The sequence below is a fragment of the Varanus komodoensis genome, unplaced genomic scaffold, assembly GCF_004798865.1.
Source record: "Varanus komodoensis strain SLA01 unplaced genomic scaffold, ASM479886v1 scaffold25, whole genome shotgun sequence".
NCBI classification, from domain to species: Eukaryota; Metazoa; Chordata; class Lepidosauria; order Squamata; family Varanidae; genus Varanus; species Varanus komodoensis.
Window position 1 is genome coordinate 13,360,537 of NW_025335661.1, and position 24,970 is coordinate 13,385,506.

The 24,970-nt window shown below is 39.4% G+C and overlaps 1 protein-coding gene across 2 annotated transcripts in view; it reads left to right on the plus strand.

Moving 5' to 3' along the window:
• Positions 1–1,383: 1,383 nt before the first annotated feature.
• Positions 1,384–24,970, plus strand: part of TSC22D2 (TSC22 domain family member 2) — a 41,819-nt gene continuing 18,232 nt past the window's right edge. Inside the window, exons 1-2 of one of the 2 annotated variants that reach the window (XM_044432804.1) lie at positions 1,384–4,213; positions 24,833–24,913. In XM_044432804.1, the coding sequence (XP_044288739.1) occupies positions 2,286–4,213; positions 24,833–24,913 (2,009 nt within the window). In that variant the 5' untranslated portion in view covers positions 1,384–2,285. The remainder of the gene's footprint in view (positions 4,214–24,832; positions 24,914–24,970) is intronic. The other variant, XM_044432805.1, reaches the window with a different exon arrangement.

The window sequence follows — 24,970 nt, forward strand, 5'->3', positions numbered from 1 at the left end:
TTGTTAATGTCCAACTTTTCCATAAAGGCCTAAAACATGTTATTTTCTCCTGCAGTTACCCCCTTCCTTGTAATTTTACTAAACTAGCCTGATGGAAGAATGTTGGGGATTCTGAAAGCTTGGGCTTCATTTTAGTATGATTGTTCCTTATGAAGAGTTTTCTACTGTGTTTTACTAATTTTATAATTCAGCCTCAATGCTAGGTAGCGAGGTACATTTGCAAGTTCAGGGCATCGGAAGACTAGGTATTCGTTCTGAGATCCCCATGAGAGGCACAGATCAGGTACCTGTTACAACGCTTGTAATTGCCTTTTTGTACTCACAGACAGGATGGTTAGTGTTATAAATGCACACACCCAGACTTTCTAAGCAAACTTCATTTTAAGACAGATCGGTTCAGCTGTTAAAATCATTCATAATACCCTGCCAGAATGTCATGACACTGACTTTTTAATATTTGGAATAAATGTCTTAATTTAAAAACATTCTTAAGTTGCAGCCCTACACATTCTTACATGGGAGTAGATCCCATTAAACTCAGGAACTTTTAAGCGAACAAATACTGGATTGTACTGTAAAATGTTAAATTTAACCAGTAAGAGAATGAATTTGTTTCCATCTAATGCTCATCTAAGCACATTGGGTAGATAAAAGTGCGCCATGAAGTTACTTCGTATACTGCTCGATCTTTTATTTCGCCACACTTGGCAATAAAACTGGGCGAAAGATCTCCGAAAAATGAATTGCCGGCCATAATCTGAATCAGAGGATGTGCCTACGAAATTAGAATACCTGATCCTTAATCCGGATAGTGACACAGAATGGGGTGGTTTTGTTGTAAACGCAGCCCGAGGGCAGATGGGGGGGGCAGGAAGTTTACCTATTAGAAAGGCCATCAGCGAGACAGAAGGCTATTTAAAAAAAGGTCGTATTGCGTTTAAATCGTTAAACCACCCCAAACGGGCGCATGGGCCTTCTGGTAATTTAAAACCACTGCCTGAGGGTTTGCTTTCCCAAACCCTCCCGGACAGGGCCGGACAAGGTTAAGATCTGCACCCCACTCGCAATCTGGAACAAAATGAAGGCTGCACGACGGTTATCACATCACCGTCTCCTCCCAGAAGATACCAAAAAAGAAAGGGAGGGTCAGCGCAGTGCGAATGGAACATTCCAAACGGTTAGAATGACGAACACTGTGGGAAGGTCTTTCCCTCTGCGAAGACCCGCCTCTTCCTTATGCTCGGCCGAATTCGACCGAGGGAAGGGGCGTGTAGCATGACGTCAGCGCGCTTTTGCGTGGGGGCCGGGAGCTCTGTCTGCTGCCGCAGTAGCAGCAGCAGCGGCTTAGTTCCAGTTCCCAGGTTGCCTCGCGGCTCCATTTGAGCCCCATCTTAAGCGAGAGGAGAGAGCAGTTTGAATTTCAGCTCCTTCGGCGGCGCTTGAGAGCGGAGTGACAAAAAGGGCCCAACCCACTCTGCTCCGCCTCGCTGCCACCTCGCTGGGCAGACGGGAGAGTTGGTCCGTCGGCAGAGAGGGAGAGCGCCGAGTCCAAGAGGCCCGCCTGCTCGCTTGCCTGAGGGGGCCGCTGTGAGCCGGGATCGTTCGTCTCCCACCACCCTTTTCCCTCCTCCCAAGAAGATGCGTCTGGTGCTGATCTCCAGGTAGAAAGCGGAGGCAGGGCGGCCTGCGCCTCGCTTGGGCTCGCCGGCTGGTGCCGCCGCCCCTCTCCGAGACCTGACGGACAGACGGACTTGTGGCCTTGGACCCGCCTCGGGGACCCCGGGTCTCGCCGGAAGCTGAGCGGAGCGACTTAACTGATAGCGCCACCCCAGCCTCGCTACCCCAGAAGGACTGTGAAAGGAACCGCAGCTGCGAAAGGGGTCAGCGGAACTCCACGGAGAGGAGAGGGGGTGGTGGTGGTGGCGCCTCCGCCCGCCCGCCGAGGGGCCCGCAGCTTTACTCAGGGGGAGGAAGAGGAGGAGCCCGGCTACCGCCCCCCTTCTCTCTTTTCCCTCATCTCTAGACCCAGGCCTGCTGGCCGCCTGCTGAGCCGGGACTGCGTCGTGAGGCCGGAGGAATGTGCGATACCGCCGGCGTCTGCGCCGTAGACAGAACGTGATCCTCCCCCCTGCTACGCCAGGGCCGGCTTGTGTGTCCGGCTTGGACTAATTTCCTTCACTGCCTTCACCTAGTTTTTCACAGACTCCAGCGAGGGCAGGTGGGCGGAACCCCTCCCCGTCCTCTTTCTTCTTGTAGTCCTTGCCCCTTTCCCTCGAGAAGGCACGATGTCCAAGATGCCGGCCAAGAAGAAGAGCTGTTTCCAGATCACTAGCGTGACGACGGCCCAGGTGGCCAGCAGCATCACTGAGGACACCGAGAGCCTGGATGACCCGGACGAATCCCACACTGAGGATGTTTCTTCTGAGATCTTCGATGTGTCCCGTGCCACCGACTATGGACCTGAAGATGCTTGTGAGCGCAGCTCTTCTGAGGAGACTCTCAACAACGTGGGTGATGCCGAGACTCCTGGGACAGTTTCTCCCAACCTGCTTCTGGATGGGCAAGTAGCTGCTGCTGCTGCAGCCTCTGGAGGGATACAACCACCACTGCCTTCCCCTGTTGTGCCTGCTGCTAACGGAGGAGCTGTTCCTAGGAGCATCGCGGTGCCCCCGGCGGCTGCCACCCAAGCCTCCTCCGTGGCGACAGGAGGCAGCAGTGTGCAAGCAGTGGCTGGTACTGGAGCCATGCCTCTAACGGCTGCATGCAGTTCCCGCTTTAGGGTGATCAAGCTGGACCATGGTACTGGAGAGCCCTACAGACGGGGCCGATGGACGTGTATGGAATACTATGATCGGGACTCAGATGGTGGGGCTGTTTTAGCTAGGACTGGGGATTGCATTAGACACAATAGTACTTTTGAACAGGTTGTTCAAGATAGGGACAGTGGCCTAGGTGCTACTGGCAGCTCATTGATAGTGGCCACTTCAGTGCATGGTCCCGACTCCCTGGCTGACAGCTCTCTTGCTGCTGTGTCACAGTTACTCCAGCCAGAAAAAATAAACCAGTCCTCTCCACAGCAACCTAATTTTGTCATTGGGCAGCAGCCCATAGGCGGGGCTGTGCCTCACAGTAGTGCTCAGCCAGTCTATTCAGGAGCTACAGCAGCAAGCCAGCAAATGATGGGGCCCCTGCTGCAGACACAGGCACAGATAAATGCACAGAACATGGGACAGGCTGGACCCAATGGGAAAGGCATGCCATCTTCGAATGTAGCAATAGCCCAGACAAGTTTGCCCATACAACAACAGCAGGTACAGCAAGCTAATGTACCGGTGGCTCAGACTCAGCAATTTGCTTATTCTCAGTCGCAGATTCCACCAGTGCATTTGGTGCAAACCCAGACTCCTGGCCAGCCAGAATACATTCAACATATGACAGTACTGCAGTCTCAAGGAGCTACTCAACAGGCTGCTTCAGGCTCTGTCCCAAGCACTGGAGCATCCAGTCTTCCAGCACCCCAAGTAGCTGGTCAGAATCCCTCATCTATAGCACCAGTGATGGGAGTTTCTTCACAAACGGGTGAAACAGGACAGGGATCTGGGCTAATACAGAGTGGCCTGACAACTCCAATTCAGACTGTCATTCCTCAGCCAGGAGGTGTGGTGCAGCAAGGCATTGGACATGCAGGGGTTGTGCAACAGAAATCCATGACTCAGCAGCAAATGGCTGGAAGCAGTCAAGTGGCTGGTGCTCCTCACAGTGGAGTTGCTGGAGTTCAGAATGTGCCTGCAGCTGTACCTGGTACTACTGTGCCTACTGTGTCTACAACTTCTGTTACTATGCCAAATGCCCCTGTTACTTTGGTCCAGTCCCAGCTGACGAGCCATACATCTGTCAGTAGAAGTTCCAGTGTTGTCCAGCAGCATGTTGGACTTCCACTAATGCAAGGCACAACCAATGTACCTGCAAATCTGCCACAATCTAACATTGGACAGTTTCAGACTCAACCTTTAGGCCAGATTGATGATACTAGAAGAAAATCTGAACCCCTACCTCAACCATCACTTTCTCTTGTTGCTGAAAGTAAACTTGTGAAGCCACCTATTCCGGACACTTTAACAAACCCTCTTAATTTACCTGCAACTACTCCTATGAACAGTCTTGCCAGCTCTGTCTTTGGCATACCTATTCCTGTTGATGGTGATGAAGACAGGTATTTATCTTTTATACATATTTACTCAATGCTAATATTTAGTTGCAAATATTTCTTATCAACATTTATCAATTTTGAATACTTTGAAAAGTATTTCAAAGGTCTTTGCTAATAAGATGTGACAAGGGGAATAAATTTTATATAAGTTCATTATGTAGCAAAAATGTATAAAATAGAATGGAATACTTAGGACATGAGACAATTTAGTTATACAATTTAGGCTACTTTGTAGACTTGAACAGCAATTGAAATGAAAGAAGGAACATGTCATATTTCCATTATTTAATACAAAAAGTGGAAATAGTCTCTATATAATTGGTTAAATTTGGCCACGTTTACTTTTTTTCAAAGTGTTAATTATACATATACAAAACAGCAATGGGAATGTAATTATTAATAGGAAGTAAAATGCTACTTAAGAAAACGTGTTTACAAGGCTTTGTTGGATTTTTGCTGCCACAGACCAACAATGCTACTCCAGTGAAAAATGTTTCCTCCAGCAGTTTCAGTACTACAAAATCTTAATAACAAAAACTGTTTTGTTGAAGAAGCAAGCAAGCTGGATAAATGCATCTTCACATTAGCTTGCTTTTAAGTAAAACCATTGCTTTATAGGTGTTAGAAGAATGTGGTTATTCCAGAAAGAAAATATTCTTGATTACTTAGCAATTAATAACACTCTTCTTAAGGATGTTTATTCAGAAACAAGCCCCACTGAGTTCAGTGTCACTTCTTTCCTGGTAAGCAACTGTCTGGGATTGCTCTTTTAGCATGCTTAGTCATAAAGGAAGTGGGTTATAGACACAGCTTGTTTTAGTTTGAAGTATTTTATAGGACTTTCCTTGACACTGAGGAGAGGTTTTGTGGATAAACTATTTTATGTGGTCTCTTAATTCACTTCCTTTGAGGAAAGCATCAAATGTGAAAATGTAGTGCTCTGACATAATAGAAAGTACAGGATAGCTTTAAGCAGATAATACTTTAGCAGATCATGTCCATTCTATTTTTCTTATGAACTAAGTAGACTTGTAGTCATGAAGAGAAAGGGGTGGGATTTGGGGAAAGCCTGACAGCTTTTGCTGGAATTGAACTTAAAGTGAGAGAGAGAGAGAGAGCTGACTTGCTCAGAATTTCTGGCCTTGAAGGTATAAAGATGGAAATAGTTTTTCATCTAAAGTTACAGTCCTAGACTCACCTGGGAGTAATCCCCTGGAACTCGAGGACTTCTCATAAATGCAAATATAGGACTGCTCTGTTAACATTATTTTAGAAGTATAGAGTAACTTCTGCTAAATGTACTTTTAAGAATCTTTCAAAAATGGTATGATATCACTATGTGCATCAAGTTTTCTGTTATATTTGAATTGTATCAGATAAAAATTCTCTACTTAAGGAAATACAGGTATGAGTTGTAATTGTCAACAAATCCACTTGACTGTGGCATTGCAGCAATTTGGTAGCATATCCTTAGCAATTGGGTATTAAATTTAAAGCAATATTAATATGGTATAGTGAAGATAAAATCACTGATAACAGAGGCATGGATTTTATTTTGTCTTAGCCCTCGTTTCAATCTCTATATAAAAAACATTGATAGCAGGTTTGATATACTGACCCAGGAATTTTTTAAAAAATGGATGGGCTATATGTTAATACATCTGATGTACCAATATATGTATGATCTAATTATATTTACTTTGAAGCAAGTTGTGCTAACTTTTTGTTCCTTAGAAAACTAGCTTAGAATCCCACCTGTAGTTTTCCAACTAATGATGCTTGGTGCAAAACACCTTTATTATGGTATCCTGGAATAATGCATATAAGTAGTACCTGAAATCAAGCTTTTTTGAACTGATTCTTTCCCTCTCCTCTCTGTCTGGAGTATTTTGTGAATGTCAAGCATAGTTTAATAGCTTAGGCTACAAAGAATGTAAATGCAAAGCTATATTCCTGCGTAATGTATGCCAATGGAGATGTCTGTCGTTCTATCAAAGGCTTTCCCCCAGAATTGATACTATTAGGAGTGTGTCAACATGTGTATGCTGTTCCACAATTCCCCTCTTTCTTCTTTCTCTTTCCACCACTTTTTTATAGTAGAGATCTTCCATAGCAACAGAAGAGTGGCTTGTTCAGCTTCTTCATGTAACTCCTTGTGTGCTGAAAAGTGAGAGAAAATGTGTAGGAAAAACTTTTAGGGCAAAGCATTCTTCAGAATGCAGTGCAAGGTGGGAAAAGTGTTCTGCTTGGGTTTAACGTTATTATTTCTGTGGGTAGCTTAAGATAGCTTTGTCCCAATTTAAACAATTCTAGACTTGGCTTCCATGAGTATTCTGTCAGCATGGGGTTTACAGGAGAAACCTGTTATCTCAGTGTGAGACCATTTTTATTGATCTTGTTGTACTTTTATAAAATAACTTTTCATTTAGCCTCTCTAAGTCATAAAAGGTGCTAAGTGGAGCATATAAGGAAATATAGAACATATCCACAGTGAATTTTATTGGAAACAAATTCAGTTCTTTTTTTTAACCATGCTGTTACTATTTCTACTAGTACCAATATGTAAAAATTGTACATTAGAACAGATTGGTTCCTTGCTCCCAATTCAGAATTGGTGCTTAGTTACTCATGTCTGGTCTGGTTTTGGTTTTTGTTTTTTTGTTTTTTGTTTTTTTTAAGATGAGGAATATAGGGAGGGGTTAACCAGAAAGTTAAGAATGAAATAACATCTTTGTTTTAGGCATTGACATGAGGCAGTCAAGCAGCCCTAGTACTGTTAGGAGCATCTGTAACATGATTTGATGAGCTTTATTGGTAGTTCACCATAGCACTTCTTTGTAGTCACCCAGCAAGATACTGAAAAGTTACAGTGGAAGATAACATAAGTGGTGTTGACTGTATTGGTCTCCTCAAGAATTTAATGTAGCTGTTTCTCCTTTTGATTATTATGGTAATTACATCATTACTTTGTTCCTGTGTTGTATAAAGATGTTAAATTGCTGGCAGAGCTGTCATTTACAGAATCAGTTTTGGCAGCTAAATAATCCATATGACATATTATCCCATACCTATGGGATAATATGCCACATTAAAAGAATGTATGCAATTTATACTATATTTTATTTAGTAAATATTTGATTATGTGCTTCAGATGGCAAATTATCTTTAGTTTTATTTTTCAAAGCACACTGGCATAGATTAAACTGCCAGAAATAAAATCATAAATATCTTACTATTGTCAGTTCCATCTGCTGGGCTTCTAAAAATATAATTAACTTAATGCTATACTTTTGGCTCTTGAGAAAAATGCTGCACTCTTTAAAGAATACATCATTGGAAAAGCTTGTTTAAACCTCCTACATGTTTGGCAGAAACTTGATGCAAAATTATCAGGCTGGTTAGAAAAGCCATAGCTAGCAGACCAATATGAACTATGCAGGCCTTATTCCAAGACTCTGATGAATGGCTGCATTTGTGAACTCTCAACAGCAGCCACTAGATGGTTGAAAACCTGATTGTAAGGATTTCTTCATAGACTATCCCTCTGTGTTCAGTTAAAAAGCTTATTTGTTGTAGTGTCCTAATTGTTGCTGATAAAGATTATAAATGGTAAAAATGAACTCTTGAAGCCTTTTTCATCGAGGAACAAAACCTTGCATTGGCATCAACATTGATAAGGGTTGCCTAATGCATTACAAGTATTTTATTTAATTCATGTATATAGTATAGCCAGTAGTTAAGGCTATACTATATATTCAATTTGAAGACAGAAAAATAAAAGGATTGTGCATACTGAAAACAGTATTACTGTGATCCTGATATTGCTGAATTTTTTCCTCATGTTCAAGTTATGATGTTGAACTGGCTCAGAAATCTTAAGACTTTCAGAATGTAAAATACAATTTTGCCATATTGAAGTGATTTGTGCACGCATTCCAGAAAAAAATGTAAGCAAGAACCCTGTCTAGGCCCCAAGTATCCTCATACTGTAACACTTCAGTAACAGATACTTCAGTAATGCTTCATCCTTTTTCCCATAACTAAAAGAATTGAATTAAAAATAAAAAGAGTAATAAAGTCTGTAGTGGACAAAAAATTCTTAAGTTCATTGCATCAAAACAACTATACATTTGCTAATCCTTTGCTAATCTAAAACAGTTATGTAAGTTGGTGTTCATGACTTATAATTATTACATTCTTCTACGCTTGATATCTACTGACTGCATTCATATTGTATGGTAACAACCCTGACCACATCAGTTCTTAGAGCAGTATGACAAAGGAACAAATACTAATTCCCTAGGGAGGTTGAGGGCTTTCCCACACTACAGAGACATTCAGGATGGTATTGGAATGCCATCTGAAGAAGGATGGCTTAACTTGGAGTCCAGCACTGAGTAGAGGACTGGTCCCTTCCAACTCTACTGTTCTGTGGTTCTGTGATTTTCAGTATTATGTAGGATGGTCTGAAATCTTTTGGAATTAAATGTTGAGATTCTGTTCGTCAAATTGTTGCCTTTGCTGAAGAGAGGGAGTAAGAGAAGGAAATAGATTTTTATTGGGTGTAGAATATTTTCAAGCTTGAATGGAAACAACTTGGTATAAAGTATATTAAAATTCTTGTATGCAGATTTTGTATGTCCATTTCTAGAGGTTTTCATTTTAAAGTTGGAAGGGGCCATGAAGGCCATTGGTCCACCCCTCTGCTGTTGCAAGGCACCAAGTTACACCAGTTTCTTTTTGAATGTCTCTAGTGTGGAAGAGCCCACCATCTCTCTAGGCGGCTGGTTTCACGTCCCTTTTCTCCCTTTCAGAAGTATGCTACTTTTTAATGGAAATAAAATCTGCAAGATGTAATTCAGGGAAGTCTTAATTTTATAGTTGCATTGCTAAAGCTATGTAAAATTTATTTTTGACAGGAAGAAGTATTATCTTTAGGATATTACAGTAACATCCTCTTGTACACTCAGTTGTATAGACTGAACCAGTTTAGTGTCTGTGTCACAACTATATAGCTGTTCTCTCCCAACCTTCATATATATATAGCTAGTGATGAGACTTACAAAAATGGTGAATTTATTTATTCATATGTTACTTTTTCTAAAGTCACCTGTGCTCAATGAAGTTCACAATAATTATGTATTTACAACATTTACATACTGCTCCATATTGAAAAAGATGCTGGATCCATAAACAATAAGATATAAAAATGAATAGAATTAAACAGTGCAGAAAACCAGATTCAATAAGAGCCATGACTGGTCAGTTAAGGAATGCTCAACATTAATATATGGTTCAGACCTAGAATTTCTAGAATTGGAGCCAGAAAATACTAATAAATACCTTTAATATTCTATTTCTCTTAAAGAAAGAGAGTCTACTTTTTACTTTTTCTGTCAGTCTTTCATTCACACATCAATGCAGGGAGCCAAAAAATAATAATGTCAGTAAAGAGAATATGCATCCGTCATTGAATCCCATTACATTGTGAGAGATACCAGACATGTTTACAACATGCATTTGGTTTTGAGAGGCATGATGTTGTCTACTAGAACTGATAGTGCCCTGAGTAGGGGCAACACTCTTGTGCAGCTGTGCATTTCATGCTGTAGTGACAGGCAAGCTGTATTTTAGTGTTATCATAGAGATACAGATCTGGGGAATCCCAGCTTTCCCCTGAAACCAGTATGAAACATATTGGCTTGAGAGCATTAACCCTTAAAAAACATGTTTGTTCACACTTCATTTTATGCTTGCTAAGTTCATGTGAAAAAATTACAATCTTTGACAGAACATTTGTCATCTCACCCATTTGGAGAAGATGGAACGGCTTTGCCTACTACATGGTGGATTTTTAAAATGGATTTGTGAGATTGGATAGGGATACTTAATTGGGTTTTAAGCTCTAAAGAAGAAAATTAGGTACTCATCTGGCAATAACCTACGTTACAGTAAAAGTTCAGAAGAGAAGACTAAAACTTTGCTAGTCTTTGTTGAATGTTTTGCACAATATCTTTCACTTAGGATTTTTTTGGCCTATGTGAAAGGGTATACTGTCCTTTACAAGGGCTTGTCAGGACCCTAGAAAAAGAGAACTGTTGTTCCTGTGACAAATAATGAGATGTACTTAATTTAAGATATTGTGTGTGCTTTCAGAAGAGAACAGTTGCAGTATCAAGAGCAGAAGTAACATGTGAAAGCCATGATAGAGCACAAACAGAATGTTTGCAAAAATGCAGAGTTAGATGAACTGAAAAGGGACATAAAGCAGTAACTGCAGCACCAAAATGTTGATCTCCTTTCAAATCTCATTCTGTATGGTTTGTTAGCAGGGAAAATCTGAAACCAAGGTTTTGCTTAACAAATGCTTTGTTGTGGGTTTAAGCCTGTATGTCTTGGCAAGTATGCAAGTTTATGTGATTTATGTCATTTTCACGAGGTTAGTTATGGAGATTAATCAAAACACTGGGTACTACTGTGCAATTCCATGCATGTGAGCCCAGGGAAAAGTCCTACAGCTCCTAGCATTTTTCAGCCAGCCATGCATGTTGGGGAATTCTGGGAGTTGAAGGACTTTTCTTTGCTTAAACATGCATGGAATGGAATTCTAAACTTCTGAAAAGTGAAGAAAAAATTAACACTTTCCTGAAAAAATTCATCCAAGATATTTGTGCAACATAACTCAAGTAGTATTTCTAACATTTTGATCTGTCATCTTGGGATTCTGTGCAGCCAAATACTACAAGCTAGAAGAGATGAAGCTGGGTGTTCTCTATTTTATATTATTAAGCATTTATCCACCTTTCTTTAGCAAAAATCTCTCAAAGCTTCCTTTTCAGTTTCCTTTTCCATCTGGCACTGATGATTTTGTGGCTACTCAGTATGCTTTCTCTTCTTTGAGCTGCTTTTCCCATAGGTTTTTCAAAAGTTCTTCATACCTCACTGTTCTTCTGGACAAGCTGATACCTCTATTTAGTTTCTCAGAGGTCTGTTTTGCCTCCAGTCTTCTTGGCACTCAGCCCCTGAATTCACTGTTGGATGGAGTGTGTATTGACTTTTCCTTTGGAAAGATGATAAAGTCTCACTAGAAGACTGCTCAAAGTTAACAATGACTTCTAAAGTAGAAATATGGGGGAGTGCTATTGCTATGTATTTTTTACCTGATCTATTCTGAAGGCTCAGGTTGTGGGTAACTTAGATAATTATTGAATGTAATAGGACAGTATGTTTTCTCTCTGCAATTGGTCTGTGCAAATTTATTACTAGCTGCCAAAAGCCATCCCAAATAAGACCCCTTGCCAAGTGTCAATGGAAAGCAAATCCCATAGTTGTCAGGCAGCTGTTAAATATACTTAAGCCTTACCCCACACTTGGAGAGAGAGGATTAGGTTCTATTCAATAGTTCTGTTGCCAAGTCAAACCCAGGAACTTGAACCCTTTGCCTTAAATGTTTTGATCACCAGAAATACATGTTCAGAGACAAAACTGGGGATTCATTGAGACACTCAAGTTATTGATTGTTCTAAAGATGTAGCCTGACCGTTAGTCATCTTCAGGCTGTATAAAAAGACACTGCTTTGAGAAAAGTAACTAATAGCTAGCAATAGGCAATATTTTGGCTTTAGATTTGTGTGAGGTGGAGCAAAATCAGTAAATGGTGCCTAATTCTTTTTTTTAACACTGCATTATTATTGCATTATATCCTGTGTTTCTTACTCTTGTAGAAAATATGAGGTGGCTTATAAGGACCTCCTCTCCATTTTATTCTCACAGCAACAGCCCTGTGAGGTAGGTTAGGTCATGAGCCAACACATTGGCCTAAAGTCACCCTGTGAAGTTCATGGTTTAGTAGAGACTAGACCCCATATTTCTGGAGTTCTGGCCCAGAACTCTTAGCCAATATATTTTACTGGTTCTCAGCCTTAAGATAGCATTACTACTCTAAAATGTGTGTTCTATCTCTTCTGACACTTTCTGCTGGGTGTTTGTGAAGGTACATGTAGAAGAATGATACTTAGATTTCCATTGCCTTGACAGGTAGAAGTAAAAATGGGAATACTGACAGAGGTGTTCATTTTTTCTTCTTAAATGGAGATGGCATACTGAAATTACATTCTGTCTGTGACAATACATTAAGAAATGGTTTATGTGGATAGAAACCAAACCTATCAGGTGATACGTATAATTATTCCATTTCTCAAGAATCCATGATTTTCTACTAAAATGGTAATGGTCACATTTTCTAGCACTTTATACAGTTATTTCCTCCAGCATTTTCAGTAGTAACTAGTAGTGGAATTATTTATGAGTGGGAAGCCCCCTTCTCAAATCAAGAGATGACAGCTATGAACATCTGTTTTCTTGAGTTACTCTTTCACAACAATAGAATATTCCGCCAGCTGGAAAAGAGACTGCAAACAGGAAACAAACTCATGGACAAAATACTCACAGTGTACTCATAATTAATATAATATATATGATATATTGAATATTTTAGGAAGAATAAAAACATAGAGTTGGACCCAGTAAGCTAATTGAACAAGTTAGTTATGATTCAGCTTTAGTGAACTCAGTGGAAATCAGGTGCTGAAGCTATCTTCATCTGTATCCAAGTTACAGAATTTACAGATCATTCCTGGGAACCATAGAGTTTAGAGCATTTGAAAGGAAAGTGAATGCCTGGACTGACAGCTACTTTCAAATTCAGGTGCTGTGGCACAATTGAGCAGCATACAAAATTTTTAAATAAGTAAATAAATCTCAATTCTTTTGAATATTCTGTCATGTTAGTATGACAAGAACACAGTTATGGATAGTCTTTACCTTTTTGTTTGTAATTCTGTTGATACTAACTTGAACTGTAGCTTATTTTGAGCGTGGCTCAGACTTGTATGCTCAGCTTCTAAGTCAGAAAATACATGAGCTTTAAAAAAAAGCTATATTATAGATAGGGCTAGACAAATAAGATACCTGAGGACATAGAAGGCTAATAGAATTTGAAAATTTTAGCTTGAAAGGTAGTTGTCATCAGTTAATTGCTTTTTTAGCCATGTGTGTAGAAATTAAATTAGTATATATATGATGACCATCAGTTGAATATGAAACAAATAACTACCATATCAGAATAAAAGTGTAAGAAAGGCATGATTTGAAATCTGGTAATGTATCATAATGTAAGCTTATTGTAAGTTTTGTGTGGATGTTTGCTTTGCTCTAAGATGTAGTCACTCTGGAGTCTTAAAATGTAAACTGTTATGTATAGCAGCATTACCAGTTTTGCAGAACACAGTTTTCATAGATTTGAAAATCTATATGGCTGGATCCAGAATAAAGTCCCACTGATTTCAGTGGGCCTATGCTAAGAATCAGTAAATGTGAATCCAATACATTCTATTCCAGAATGTAGTGAGCTGCTTATATACTGCCTTCCTCTCAAAGTGTTCAAAATGTTTTACAATTCAGAACACTTAAATCAAAATAAGGGATAAGGGATAAAGTAGACTTAAATCAAAATAAGGGATAAAGCAGAAAGTTTAAATTAACTTTTAAGCCTGGGTTGAGTCTTTGGTCATAGCTTTTAATAAAGTTCTCAGTTCCACCTCACCACCTTACCTTTAAAACTGTGCAACTGCAGCCACTGGAATAAACCCTATCTCCTTAAAAGAAACTCAGTAATATGCTTCCTGTAGTGTAGGTATGATATTATTACTAGAGGCAACCTTTTAAAACAAACAAAAATAAGATTTTCATAAATGGAAATAATTTACAAAATGAATTAAAGTCTTTCTTCAAATATTCGGTTGCAATTGTTTTAAGATTCTTAAATAAGGGTACTCACCATTCAGAATTTGAGTTTTTTCTAGAGCTGAATCAAATTTCAGTAGCTTTTTCCTTTTACTACTTGGTGAAATTTTCTGTGGTTAGACAAAATAAGAACCTAAAATACGTTATGTATAACTTGGTTTGCTCATAAATTATGTTTGCTATATTAAATTTAAAATATAATTTACTCAGATGATAATTACAAATATACTGAGTTTACATGTAAAAATTTTTAAAAATAATGATCATTTTATAAGCAAACCAAGTCATGCATAACATAATTTTAGGAACATAAAGTCTGCTTTATGTTCTTAAGGCATCCTACCCCCATCTGGTACCTTCCATATATTTTGGACTTGAATGTCCAACATTAATCATTGTTGGTCATTCATACTGAGGCTAGTTGTACTCCAAAGCATCTGGAGAGCACAGGTTGGAGAAGGTTGTCTCCAATGAATAGACTTTGGATCTGTAAAAAGCACTAGTCAAATATATTTTTTAATTTTTCCATAAATTCCAGTTTTTCCAGCTTCCCTGAAAACATGGCTTTTTCCCATGACTTCAGAGTTTCTGAAAGCATTATGTCTCCATCTCAGACATGTAGCTACTTAAATTTCATATTTCAAATTTAGAGAAAATAATGTATTCTAAATGTTAAGTATTCAACCTTGGAAATTATTGGTTGTGTCATTATTGAATGAACTGTTCTGCTCGATTGGTAGGATTCGTGTAGAGCAGACTTCAGCCACTCAGTTTTCTGTAGGTGTTTTGATAAAGGAAGGTAAACATTTTCCAATTTATGTCTTAAAATGAAAAAATGAAAGAATGTGGAATAAATCTACCCTTGCAGATTTTTTCCCAAAGATCTTTTCCATTATAAATGTCTTCTGAATGAAACAAGATAAAGTTTTAAATATAAAAACATAAAAACCTTAACATCATTCTTGTGCTTACTACAAGAATAATTGCAGCATCTTCTTTAAACTTACACACCTTTTGTTTGATAGGGTTTAGATTTAAAACACTGGGAAGAATAAAAAATAAGTCAGGCACTTAAGTTGCCCCTACTCCACCCAAGTCATATGCTGAAGCATAGCCTTGCCCTGGAATTAAGTTTCCAGGCATGTTTTGTTTGGCACTGTGTATACTTAAGATATTTGAACACTCTAACCAAACTGTAGCATGTCCTTAATCAGAACTAGCACTCTGTTTTAGTATATTTTGTTAACCACCCAAAGAACCTTAGCTATTGGGCAGTATAAAAATGAATTAATTAAATAAATAAATTCATGCTTTTCCCCTTACAGACCCAGAAGGGAAAATATAATGGCACGTAGGAAAAATGAGGACAATGTTTTCAGACTTGTAGTCCTTACTTTGAGTGAATAGTAGGCAAAGATACCCCTTCCCTATAAGAATCCATGTTTTTAATCTCTGTCTCTTCATTTTCCTTCAATTCATAGAGCTTCCTGTATAGGGCAGTATAGAAATAAACTAAATAATCTTATTTAAAATAATAGGAATGAACATTAGTAAATATTGCTTGCTTTAGAATTTAAAGTTCTCAAACTTTCAGGTGCCACTTCTAAATTGTAGACAACTTCAGAGGAAGTTCAACCAACAACATCATCAGTATGCAGTCTGACTTACCTCATCAATGAATCATTACAATTAATGGCTGTTTGCTTTGCTGATTGATACTTCTGGCCAGTGGGAATGCAGTAAACATTCTCTAAATGTTGTGCAAGAAACATTGCTGTCTAGCAGGGGTTGGGCACATCACGTAAGAATGCAACAGCCAGAGTTTTGACTGGCACAGCTTGCTAGGATCATACCTCTCTAGTTTTAAAATGTTACTGTTTGCCCACTTGTTTCTGATACAAGTTCTTTTTTCCTATAGGGCCTTATCATATCTTGTAAATAAGTTATTAATGAGATCTGTTCCTGAAAATAATGAAATTTGTCTTTAAGTTATTTAAAGACTTAAAGATTAAGACTGACTGAGTTCGGAAGGTGTTGCTGGAGGTACCTCAGCCTCATCACTCCTGCATCATGGAGTGCTGCAGGGTTCCATCCTATCCCCTGTGCTGTTCAGCATTTACATGAAACCACGGGGAGAGATCATCTGGAGGTTTGGGCTGAAGTATAATCAGTATGCTGATGATATTCAGCTCTACTTCTCATTTACACTTGATACAGGTGTGGCAGTGAAGAACCGAAAGCAGTGCCTGTGCAGAGTGATGGACTGAATGAGGGCTAATAAATTGAAGCTTAATCTAATTAAGATAAGAGTTGCTATTAGTAGGGAAAACCCTGAGCCAGGGGGATTCTATCTGCCTTGTCCTTGACAGAGTTCACTCCCACTAAAGAACAATGCAGAGCCTGTGGATGCTTCTGGACCCAGTATTGTCCCTGGAAACTCAGGTGGCATCTATGGCCAGGAGTGCCTTCCACTAACTTCACTTGATTTACCAACTGTGTTATTATCTGGACAGGCAGAACCTAGTAATGGTGATCCATGTACTGGTAACTTCATGTTTCGATTTCTGCAATGCATTCTACATGAGGCTGCCCTTGAAAATGGTCCAGAAACTTCAGTTGGTGCAGAAAAGGACATTTCATCTACTGACAGAGATGAACAGAAATGAATACATTAGCCCAGCCCTATATCATCTACACTGATTATCAAATTGAAGTTTGGGCCCACTTTAAGGTGCTTACGCTAACATATAAAGCCCTAAATGACTTAGGGACCTAGATATCTAAAGGATCTTCTTCTCCCATATAAGCCTACCTTGTCCCTTAGATCATATTCAGAGCTTCTTTTCAGCAAGCCACCCTTGAAGGAAGTCACGAGGGTGGCTATGAGGGAAGGGTCTTCTTGGTTGTGGTGCCCCAGCTGTGGAATCAGCTCCCCAGGGAGATATTCCTGGTGCTGACACTATATATGTTTTGACAACAAGTTTAAACTTTCTTATATTCTCACCATTTTAACTGTTGATTATTTTAATATTGACCTTTAATTGTTCTAGCGCAGGTGGATTACCTGTTGTTCTGTATTGTATTCCATTGCTTTGTTTATAGTTGTTACATATGCCTCAAATTTTACTGTTACAGGGATGTTTTATGGCAGGCAAGTCTGCTTTTAAGTCTGTTTAAAATTGTTGTCATTTGGTATATTTTACTTGCTTGCTGTAACCATTCTGAGACCACTATGCTAATTCAAATGATATAGAAATACTTTAAACATAAATATAAGTCAAATTTATATGTAACATGGACCATATATAGCTGGGGTCCTCAAACTTTTCTACCAGGGGGCCAGTTAAAAGCTGCCGGTGCTGGGCGCAGGCTGGAAAGGTGGTGCTGGCGGTGAGCGCGGGCAGCAGCTTGCTCGCTTTGAGAGCGTTTTCTCTGAGCGAGCAAACCGCTGCCTCCCCGCGCGCGGGGTGAGGTGGGCAGCAGTGGGTCCAAATGGGCATGGCGGGCCAGGTAAATGGGCATAGCGGGCCGCATCCAGCCCCCGGGCTGTAGTTGGAGGACCCATGATATATAGTCTGCCCTCCACCTTTGGAGGAGTTAGGGGCATGAGACTACCTCAGCGCCCCCTCCCAAATTCACCAGAGCCACCTCTTTGCAGCAAGGAAATGCCAGAGAGATTTCCCTCTCTGGATGGGCAGGGCAGAAAGGCATGTTTTAGAGGCCTCTCTCTCCCCTTTTGCTTCCTCTCTTTCTATGGTGATGATAATTTTCTGCAGTTTTTATTTTTTTAATTAATAAGCTTTATGGCAGTTCATTTGTCACTATGGTTTGTTTGTAACTTGGGTACTGCCTATAACCCGAAAATTAAGGGGTAAGTAACCCCATTGTCATGGTAAGATTGTTTCCTGGTGACATATGAGCTCACATATGGGTAGAGAAAGGTAAGGAGTTGAGAGATCACCAGGAAGTTGGTAGGCAAGACTCAGCTGTGATCTAAAACTCTATCTGGAGGTAAAGCTAGGTTGAAAATAAAGGATAGTAAAGCAAAGTAAAAAGTGGTGAAAATTATATAGGTAGGAAGAGAAACATTTGTAAAGAAATTGAAAAAATCCTGAAAAATAAGTCTGAGGCTAAGTTGCTCAACAGATGTGTGAGAGAATAAGTGAGGGGAAGAGGCATGAAGTAGTGAAAATGTTACAGGCTTTGGTCCGGTCTAATCTGGTTGACAGTTGCATACTCTTCATGCTTTTTGAGCTGTGTTCTGAATGTTTTCTTTAAATTTGTATTGGGAAATACTGAAAGTACTCTTACTAAAACATGGAGTGTTAATCCTATTTTCAGGACTAATAATAGAGGAAAATGTAATCAATATTTTTCCTTAGATGTTGTTGTTGCTGCTGTTGTTAATTGCGAAGTCGTGTCGGACCCATCGCAACCCCATAGACAACATTCCTCCAGGCCTTCCTGTCCTCCACCATCCCCCGGAGTCCATGCTGACTGCTTCAGTGACTCCATCGAGCCACCTCATTCTCTGCCACCCCTTTTTTCTTTTGCTGTCAATTGTTCCCAGCATTAGGCTCTTTTCCAGTGAGTCCTTCCTTCTCATTAGGTGGCCAAAGTACTTGAGTTTCATCTTCAGTATCTGGCCTTCTAAAGAGCAGTCAGGGTTGATCTCCTCTAGGACTGACCAATTTGATCGCCTTGCAGTCCAAGGGACTCGCAGGAGTCTTCTCCAGAACCACAATTCAAAGCCTTCTGTTCTTTTGCACTCAGCCTTCCTTATGGTCCAGCTTTCACAGCCATACATTGCAACTGGGAAAACCATAGCCTTGACCATACGCACTTTTGTCGGCAGGGTGATGTCTCTGCCTTTTAGTATGCTGTCTAGTTTTGCCATAGTTTTCCTCCCAAGGAGTAAACGTATTTTAATTTCTTGGCTGCAGTCCCCGTCTGCAGTGATCTTGGAGCCCAGGAAAATAAAATCTGTCACTACCTCCATTTCTTCCCCATCTATTTGCCAGGAAGTGATAGGACTGGATGCCATGGTCTTTGTTTTCTTAATGTTGAGTCACAAACCAACTTTTGCGCTCTCCTCCTTCACCTGCACCAAGAGGCTCTTTAGTTCCTCTTTCTGCTATTAGAGTGGTATCATCTGTACATCTGAGGTTGTTGATATTTCTCCCAGCTATCTTAATTCCAACTTGATTCCTCTAGCCCCACCTTTCTCATGATGTGCTCTGAATAGAAGTTAAATAGGCAGGGCGACAGTATACAACCTTGCTGAACTCCTTTCTCAATTTTGAACCAATTAATGGTTCCGTGTCCAGTTCTCACTGTTGCTTCTTGACCCACATATAGGTTTCTCAGGAGACAGGAAAAAAGGAGATTTGGCCAGCTCTTGTTCATTTCCAAGCTACCCATTTTGAAGTACTATGCCCCTAAATGTAGAAATGCTGTATTACAGAGGCAGGTTTAGCAAAATACTAAATAGTTTCTAAGCTGATAGAAGAAAATATGCCAAGTATTTGAGCACTGGTAAATTCTTACATAGGCAAAGACCATAAGCACCATGAGTGAAGGAAAAATTGTGTAAAAGGACATTCTTTATCCCTCCTTCCTACTTCATTGCTCACTGAACAAAATCTTTCCACCCTGCTCCAGGTTGGGCAGAGGTACTTCCTGTGAGGAATGAGATTGCACAAGGGAGCTCTTTTGAATTTGGAGTCCCAGTTGTCAGGAAGCCACTTGCACCCCATTTCACTCCCTATCCTCAAGAGAGATTTTTGGGTGCTGGAGGGCTGAGGAGGGAATGGGGAAATCTTGTGAAAGCTTCCTTCTGCTCATGGCACTTAGAATTGAAGCTATTGGAACTGTTGCTGTGATTGCAACAAATTGTAGATAAATTAACCTGGGATATTGCTATAATGCTGCAGCTTTTTAAAAATATTCAACTCCTGACAAGACCATTTGAGTTTGCTCTGTATTGTCCATGGTATGTTAATTAAGCAACTCACAGTTAACCTATAGCAGTGGTGGCGAACCTATGGCATGTGTGGCACAGTGGGCATGCCGATTCCGCCCTCTCTGTTAGCACGCGAGCAAAGTTGCCCCAGCAGCTGAGCATTGGATAACAGGAGTACGGGCGCCAGGCGATGATGTCATGAGCCGCGGCTCATTAGCCGCGACTCGTCTGACCTTTTGCATGGCTGGTCAGTGCGCTGCCAAGTATATATACACACACGTTTGCTTGGTCTGGCTGTGAGCTGTTTTTTCTAAACTAAACCCTCAGTTTTCAGGTTTTATTGCAGTGTTGGCACTTTGCGATAAATACGTGGGTTTTGGGTTGTAGTTTGGGCATTCGGTCTCTTAAAAGGTTCACCACCACTGACCTATAGTGTCTGAGTTTGGACATCATGTGATAAGTCTGATTGTGGAGGTTAAGTACAAAATGGCCTTGGAATGCACCAAATACACAGCAGGGCAAATCCCACTATTACAGTGGTACCTCAGCTCATGAACGCTGCAGTTCACGACCAAATTGGGTCGCGAACGGAAATTTCAAAAAAAAATTCCTCAGTTCGCGAACTCCACATCAGGTGACGATTGGTGCTCGTGGGGGAGGAGATGGCCATGATCACTGCCCTGCATGAGTGCACCCGCGATTGTGCCCATCTTCCCTGTGATTAAAATATATATATATTTACAGAACGGATTAACCTTATGTACATTGAACCTTATGGGGAAAATTTGACTTGGTTCCCGACCAATTTGGGTTGCGACCAGAGTCATGGAATATTCGGGTTAAGTTCGTGAGCCAAGGTACCACTGTACATGTGAATTGGGTCAATGTCTTCTCAAAGACAGCATGCAACATCCTGTCACTTAGTTACTAAAATACAATTTTTGTTTTTGAAGAAGTTTGTATCATGCACATTAGTATGACATTTCTGGCTGCTTATTCAGTAAGCAAAATCCTACCTGAACTGCTCATGTTCAGTTACAAATGTATCACTTTTGGTAATAATTTTAAAAGTTGGATTGGGGTCTCCTGTTTGAAAAGTAAGTGTGCTGACCTTCTCTGGAATGCTTAAAAAACGTTTTCTTAGAAGAACTAAAGTACAGAAAGGAAGCAAAATGTAAAAGAAAAATAAGACTGTCAAGGGATCATACACAAATACAACACATACATTCATAACCTACAAATTCCCAAAACTAAAAATTTCTATCTTTCTGTCTGTTAGCACTTTGATGAGGCTTGCATTTTACAATCACAATCATTTTACAAACCAACACATTTTACAATCACTTTGAATCAATGATAAATCAAGATTATTTTTACTAGTTTCCTTTTCTATATTAATTAAACTGCATATAATAGAATTTCCATTTATCAATAAATTCTTCAGTTGGTCTTTTGATTCTCTGGAATGCTTGATGAAGTCAAGAACAATGACATCTTAACTATAATTTTAAAAGCTTGTACAAATACTTGAGGAAGCATGCATTACCTGTTTAAATGTATTTAGCATTTCATTTGTAGAAACTATTTTCCATATTCATTTGCATATTTTCATCACATGAATAAGATTAAAATTATTCATGTGATTTCTGGTACAGCTGTGATCCAGAGCTACTTCAGTTGTGCCAAAAACTTGAACATACTCAAATAAGTTTTTTGCTTGAATTTTTAAAAGCCATTGATTTGAGGTATCAAATAATTTTCCATGTCTATAAATTCTACAAATGTTTCATAAAATTAATTAGTAGCATAACAAAAGGGTCATCATACAAGTAAAATCAGGCAAGTGGATAGAATATTAGTTGAACCTTAAAAAGTTAGTTACAACTTTGATTTCAAAATGACTATTTAAAAACAGTGCACATAATATGCACAGCTTTTTAGTTATGTTAAAGTTAGTATATTAGCAATTTTACTACCTTAATTTTTCTTGAAATAAATCTTAAGGCAAGTGTATGCTATCAAATTATATCTTCAGTATTTACAAACATTCCAGTAAAAATAATTTCCAAGCAAAGCTTTAGATTTGTTTTTAATATAATCTTTAAAATTTCATTAGGTGCACAATATTGATTATGTCCAATCAAATATTTCAGTTAAATTACTTCTGGTGAGGAGAAAATATTTCAGATTTTTTTTAGGGCATATAAAATTAACATTAAGTGTTTACTTATTCAAGACAAAGCATACTAAATCAGATCTCTTGATTTTTAGAGCAGCAGATTTTTCAATCTAAAATGTTTAGGAAACACAAAACACTTGCAAACTGCTTTTGTAAGTCTTCAGTTCAAAAAGCACTTTACTGTATTTCATGGTGGGCAGTTCGAAAGCTCCAGGTCCAGGAAGTTTGGGAGCATGTGCAACTAGTTCCAAAGATCTTTTCCATTGTGTAATGTTCTTTAGAGGTAACTTAATTCAGTTTCTATCATTAATGTTTTGAAAGGATAACAATCATCACATTCCATACATAATAAAAATAGCAATCAAGTATAATTAAAGGAAGTGGTAGAAGTAACTAACATTGAGGAAGCAAATCATTAGCTTCTGTTTTTGCTATTGATTCATAAGAATTTTGGAATTAACCTTGCATTTCCAGAGTGTGACCTGGAAATATTAGCAGCTCATGAAAAAGGATATATCAATTGTGTAAAATTTCTTTGAGTTATATGTCATATCATACATGCCTGCATACTTAGCAGATGTAATGTCCCTTTTCTCACCACCACCAGCTCTCCCTACTTTAGTCACCCTACCACCACCATGACAGCTGTCCTCCCTGCCAGCCTGCCTACATAGTTAAGCCTTGGAGAAGGAAAATAGTTAAAATTTGTTTAAGTATTTGTTTGTCCTGTTAAAAACTAGCTTTTTCTAGGAAATGTATGAATGATCAGTTTATTGTTTCATGTATTGTGGTTTTGAAATCTTGTTGCAAATGTCACCCTAACTTCATAGCTTTTAAAAAGACTGCAAATCAGAATACTAAACTGTGTGTACCACCATTTCTGAACTTGTGAACTGTGATAACGAGGACAAGTGAACAGAGTTTTTCCAGACTAATACAGCTTACTTGTGTTTTGTTCAGATACATCCGTTTTTCTTTTTGCTTTTGTAGGCTTTATCCACGGAATAGTAAAATCATTTATGGAACAATGGAATTCCTAAGGATGGCTTCTGTAGGAAGAGATACTATGAGAACTGCTGATGTGAACCATTTTTCATGAGCCTTTTGAAATTGTTGGTGACCTCAACAGACCACTGATACTTTCTTTGCTCATATTTTGATCTGTAATGTACTGGATGTTCCTTCTGTATGAACAAAGTTCAGGGATGCTGGATCTAATGACTGGGTTTGCATGACCCAGCAACCCATCATGGGTACCAATTTATGATGGGTTTGTGTTTCATGTGAACCTGGACTATTTCCCGCAAGGTTGCTTTTTCATTGGCAACAGGGCACCTTGTCAAAACATGGCTAGTTTTAACAGCTCTGGAACCCATAATGGGTAGATGTGTTCCCCAAACAAAAGTGACCAACCCCATCATAGATCCAGGAAAACCTCTAGCGAGTGAATGCTGTCCTTTGTGAGCAGGTACTACAAGTGAAGCTACTCAGTTGGGCCTGCTGGAAGCTAACACATGTGCAAGTATAACTGCATCTTTAAAAAATAGAAAATATTTGTGCACATTTGGAGAGTTGTTTTTTAAATGGCAAACCTGTGAAAGCTCCTCCAGTATGCCTCAGGCCTTTGAATGGGCTGTCACTGGCTGTCAACTTGGAGATCATGCAAGATGATCTGGGACAGGGAAAGAATCTATGACAAGTGGAAAAGGCTTCAAGACTGCAATAAGATTAGGCAAGTTGGCTTTAGTCACCAGGTCCCATGGAATATCTGAAGAAAGAAAGAGAGGGGACAATACATGGTGGGTCTGATCATCTGTTGGGTGTACCATGTGTTGTTTCACAAATTCTCTGTAGCATATTCACAAAGTTGGTTATTGTGTCATATGAACCCACCTTGTTTATCCTCTGGTGAGGTCCAGCATTCATTCTGTCTCTGTATTTGGAAAAATAGGGCTGTCACCCTTTCCGTGGCTTTAAATGGAAAGAATACTTGTTAGAGAACACCTGCTATAGATGTAACTTTTCCAAGTCCTTCTTTCCAAAGGCTGAACTTGATATTTTCTGAAAATTACAATTGTAAAGTTTCCAAATATGCTTTGACTTTTAAACTTACAAATACTTTTTGTAGAGTTATCTATGTAGCAGTTTCCCAATTAGCAATGAGAATCCTTCAGTGTACATGCTTTCCAATTTCTAAACTTGAATTTCCATTGCTTGCTTAAAAGTTGTGAAAAGCTACCTTGTAAGAAGTTCTCTTAAGGAGACCATGCCGATCCTTCTGTGAATCCTAAGATGGAACACATGGTAGCTAAGAGTCTCAGAACCACCATGTAGAGTGGTTGTACCTTTATTAGATGCTAGGTGAAAACAAGAAGGCTATCTGTTTCTGAACGTCCAGAGGCATTTTGGCTTTCCAGATTTGGAAATGTTGTATTAGATTGACCTTGGTTTGATAGAGATACACACTTTTAAAGATTTTTTTCATGTTTCTAAGGCATTCAGTTTTTATATACTTTCTGCTAATGTACAGTTGAACTTTTAGGCTGAGCTTACCTTTATGTTGTCTAAAGCTACTGCTAAGCCCTTGGGCCTAGGGTCTCTAAATGTTTAAACCTAAAAACTAATGATCTTCCTCCAAACCATTGCTACCAGTTCTCAATCTTCTTTCATTTCCTAGCTCTCATAGGAATCCTTCAACTACTTTCTACCAGGTGTTCCATTCGAACAAGTTACGGGGATCAAAGAACCTCTGGGATAGGTATGAATACTTAAGTATGGAAAGCATACATGCTAAGTATGCATGAGCAGCTTTGCA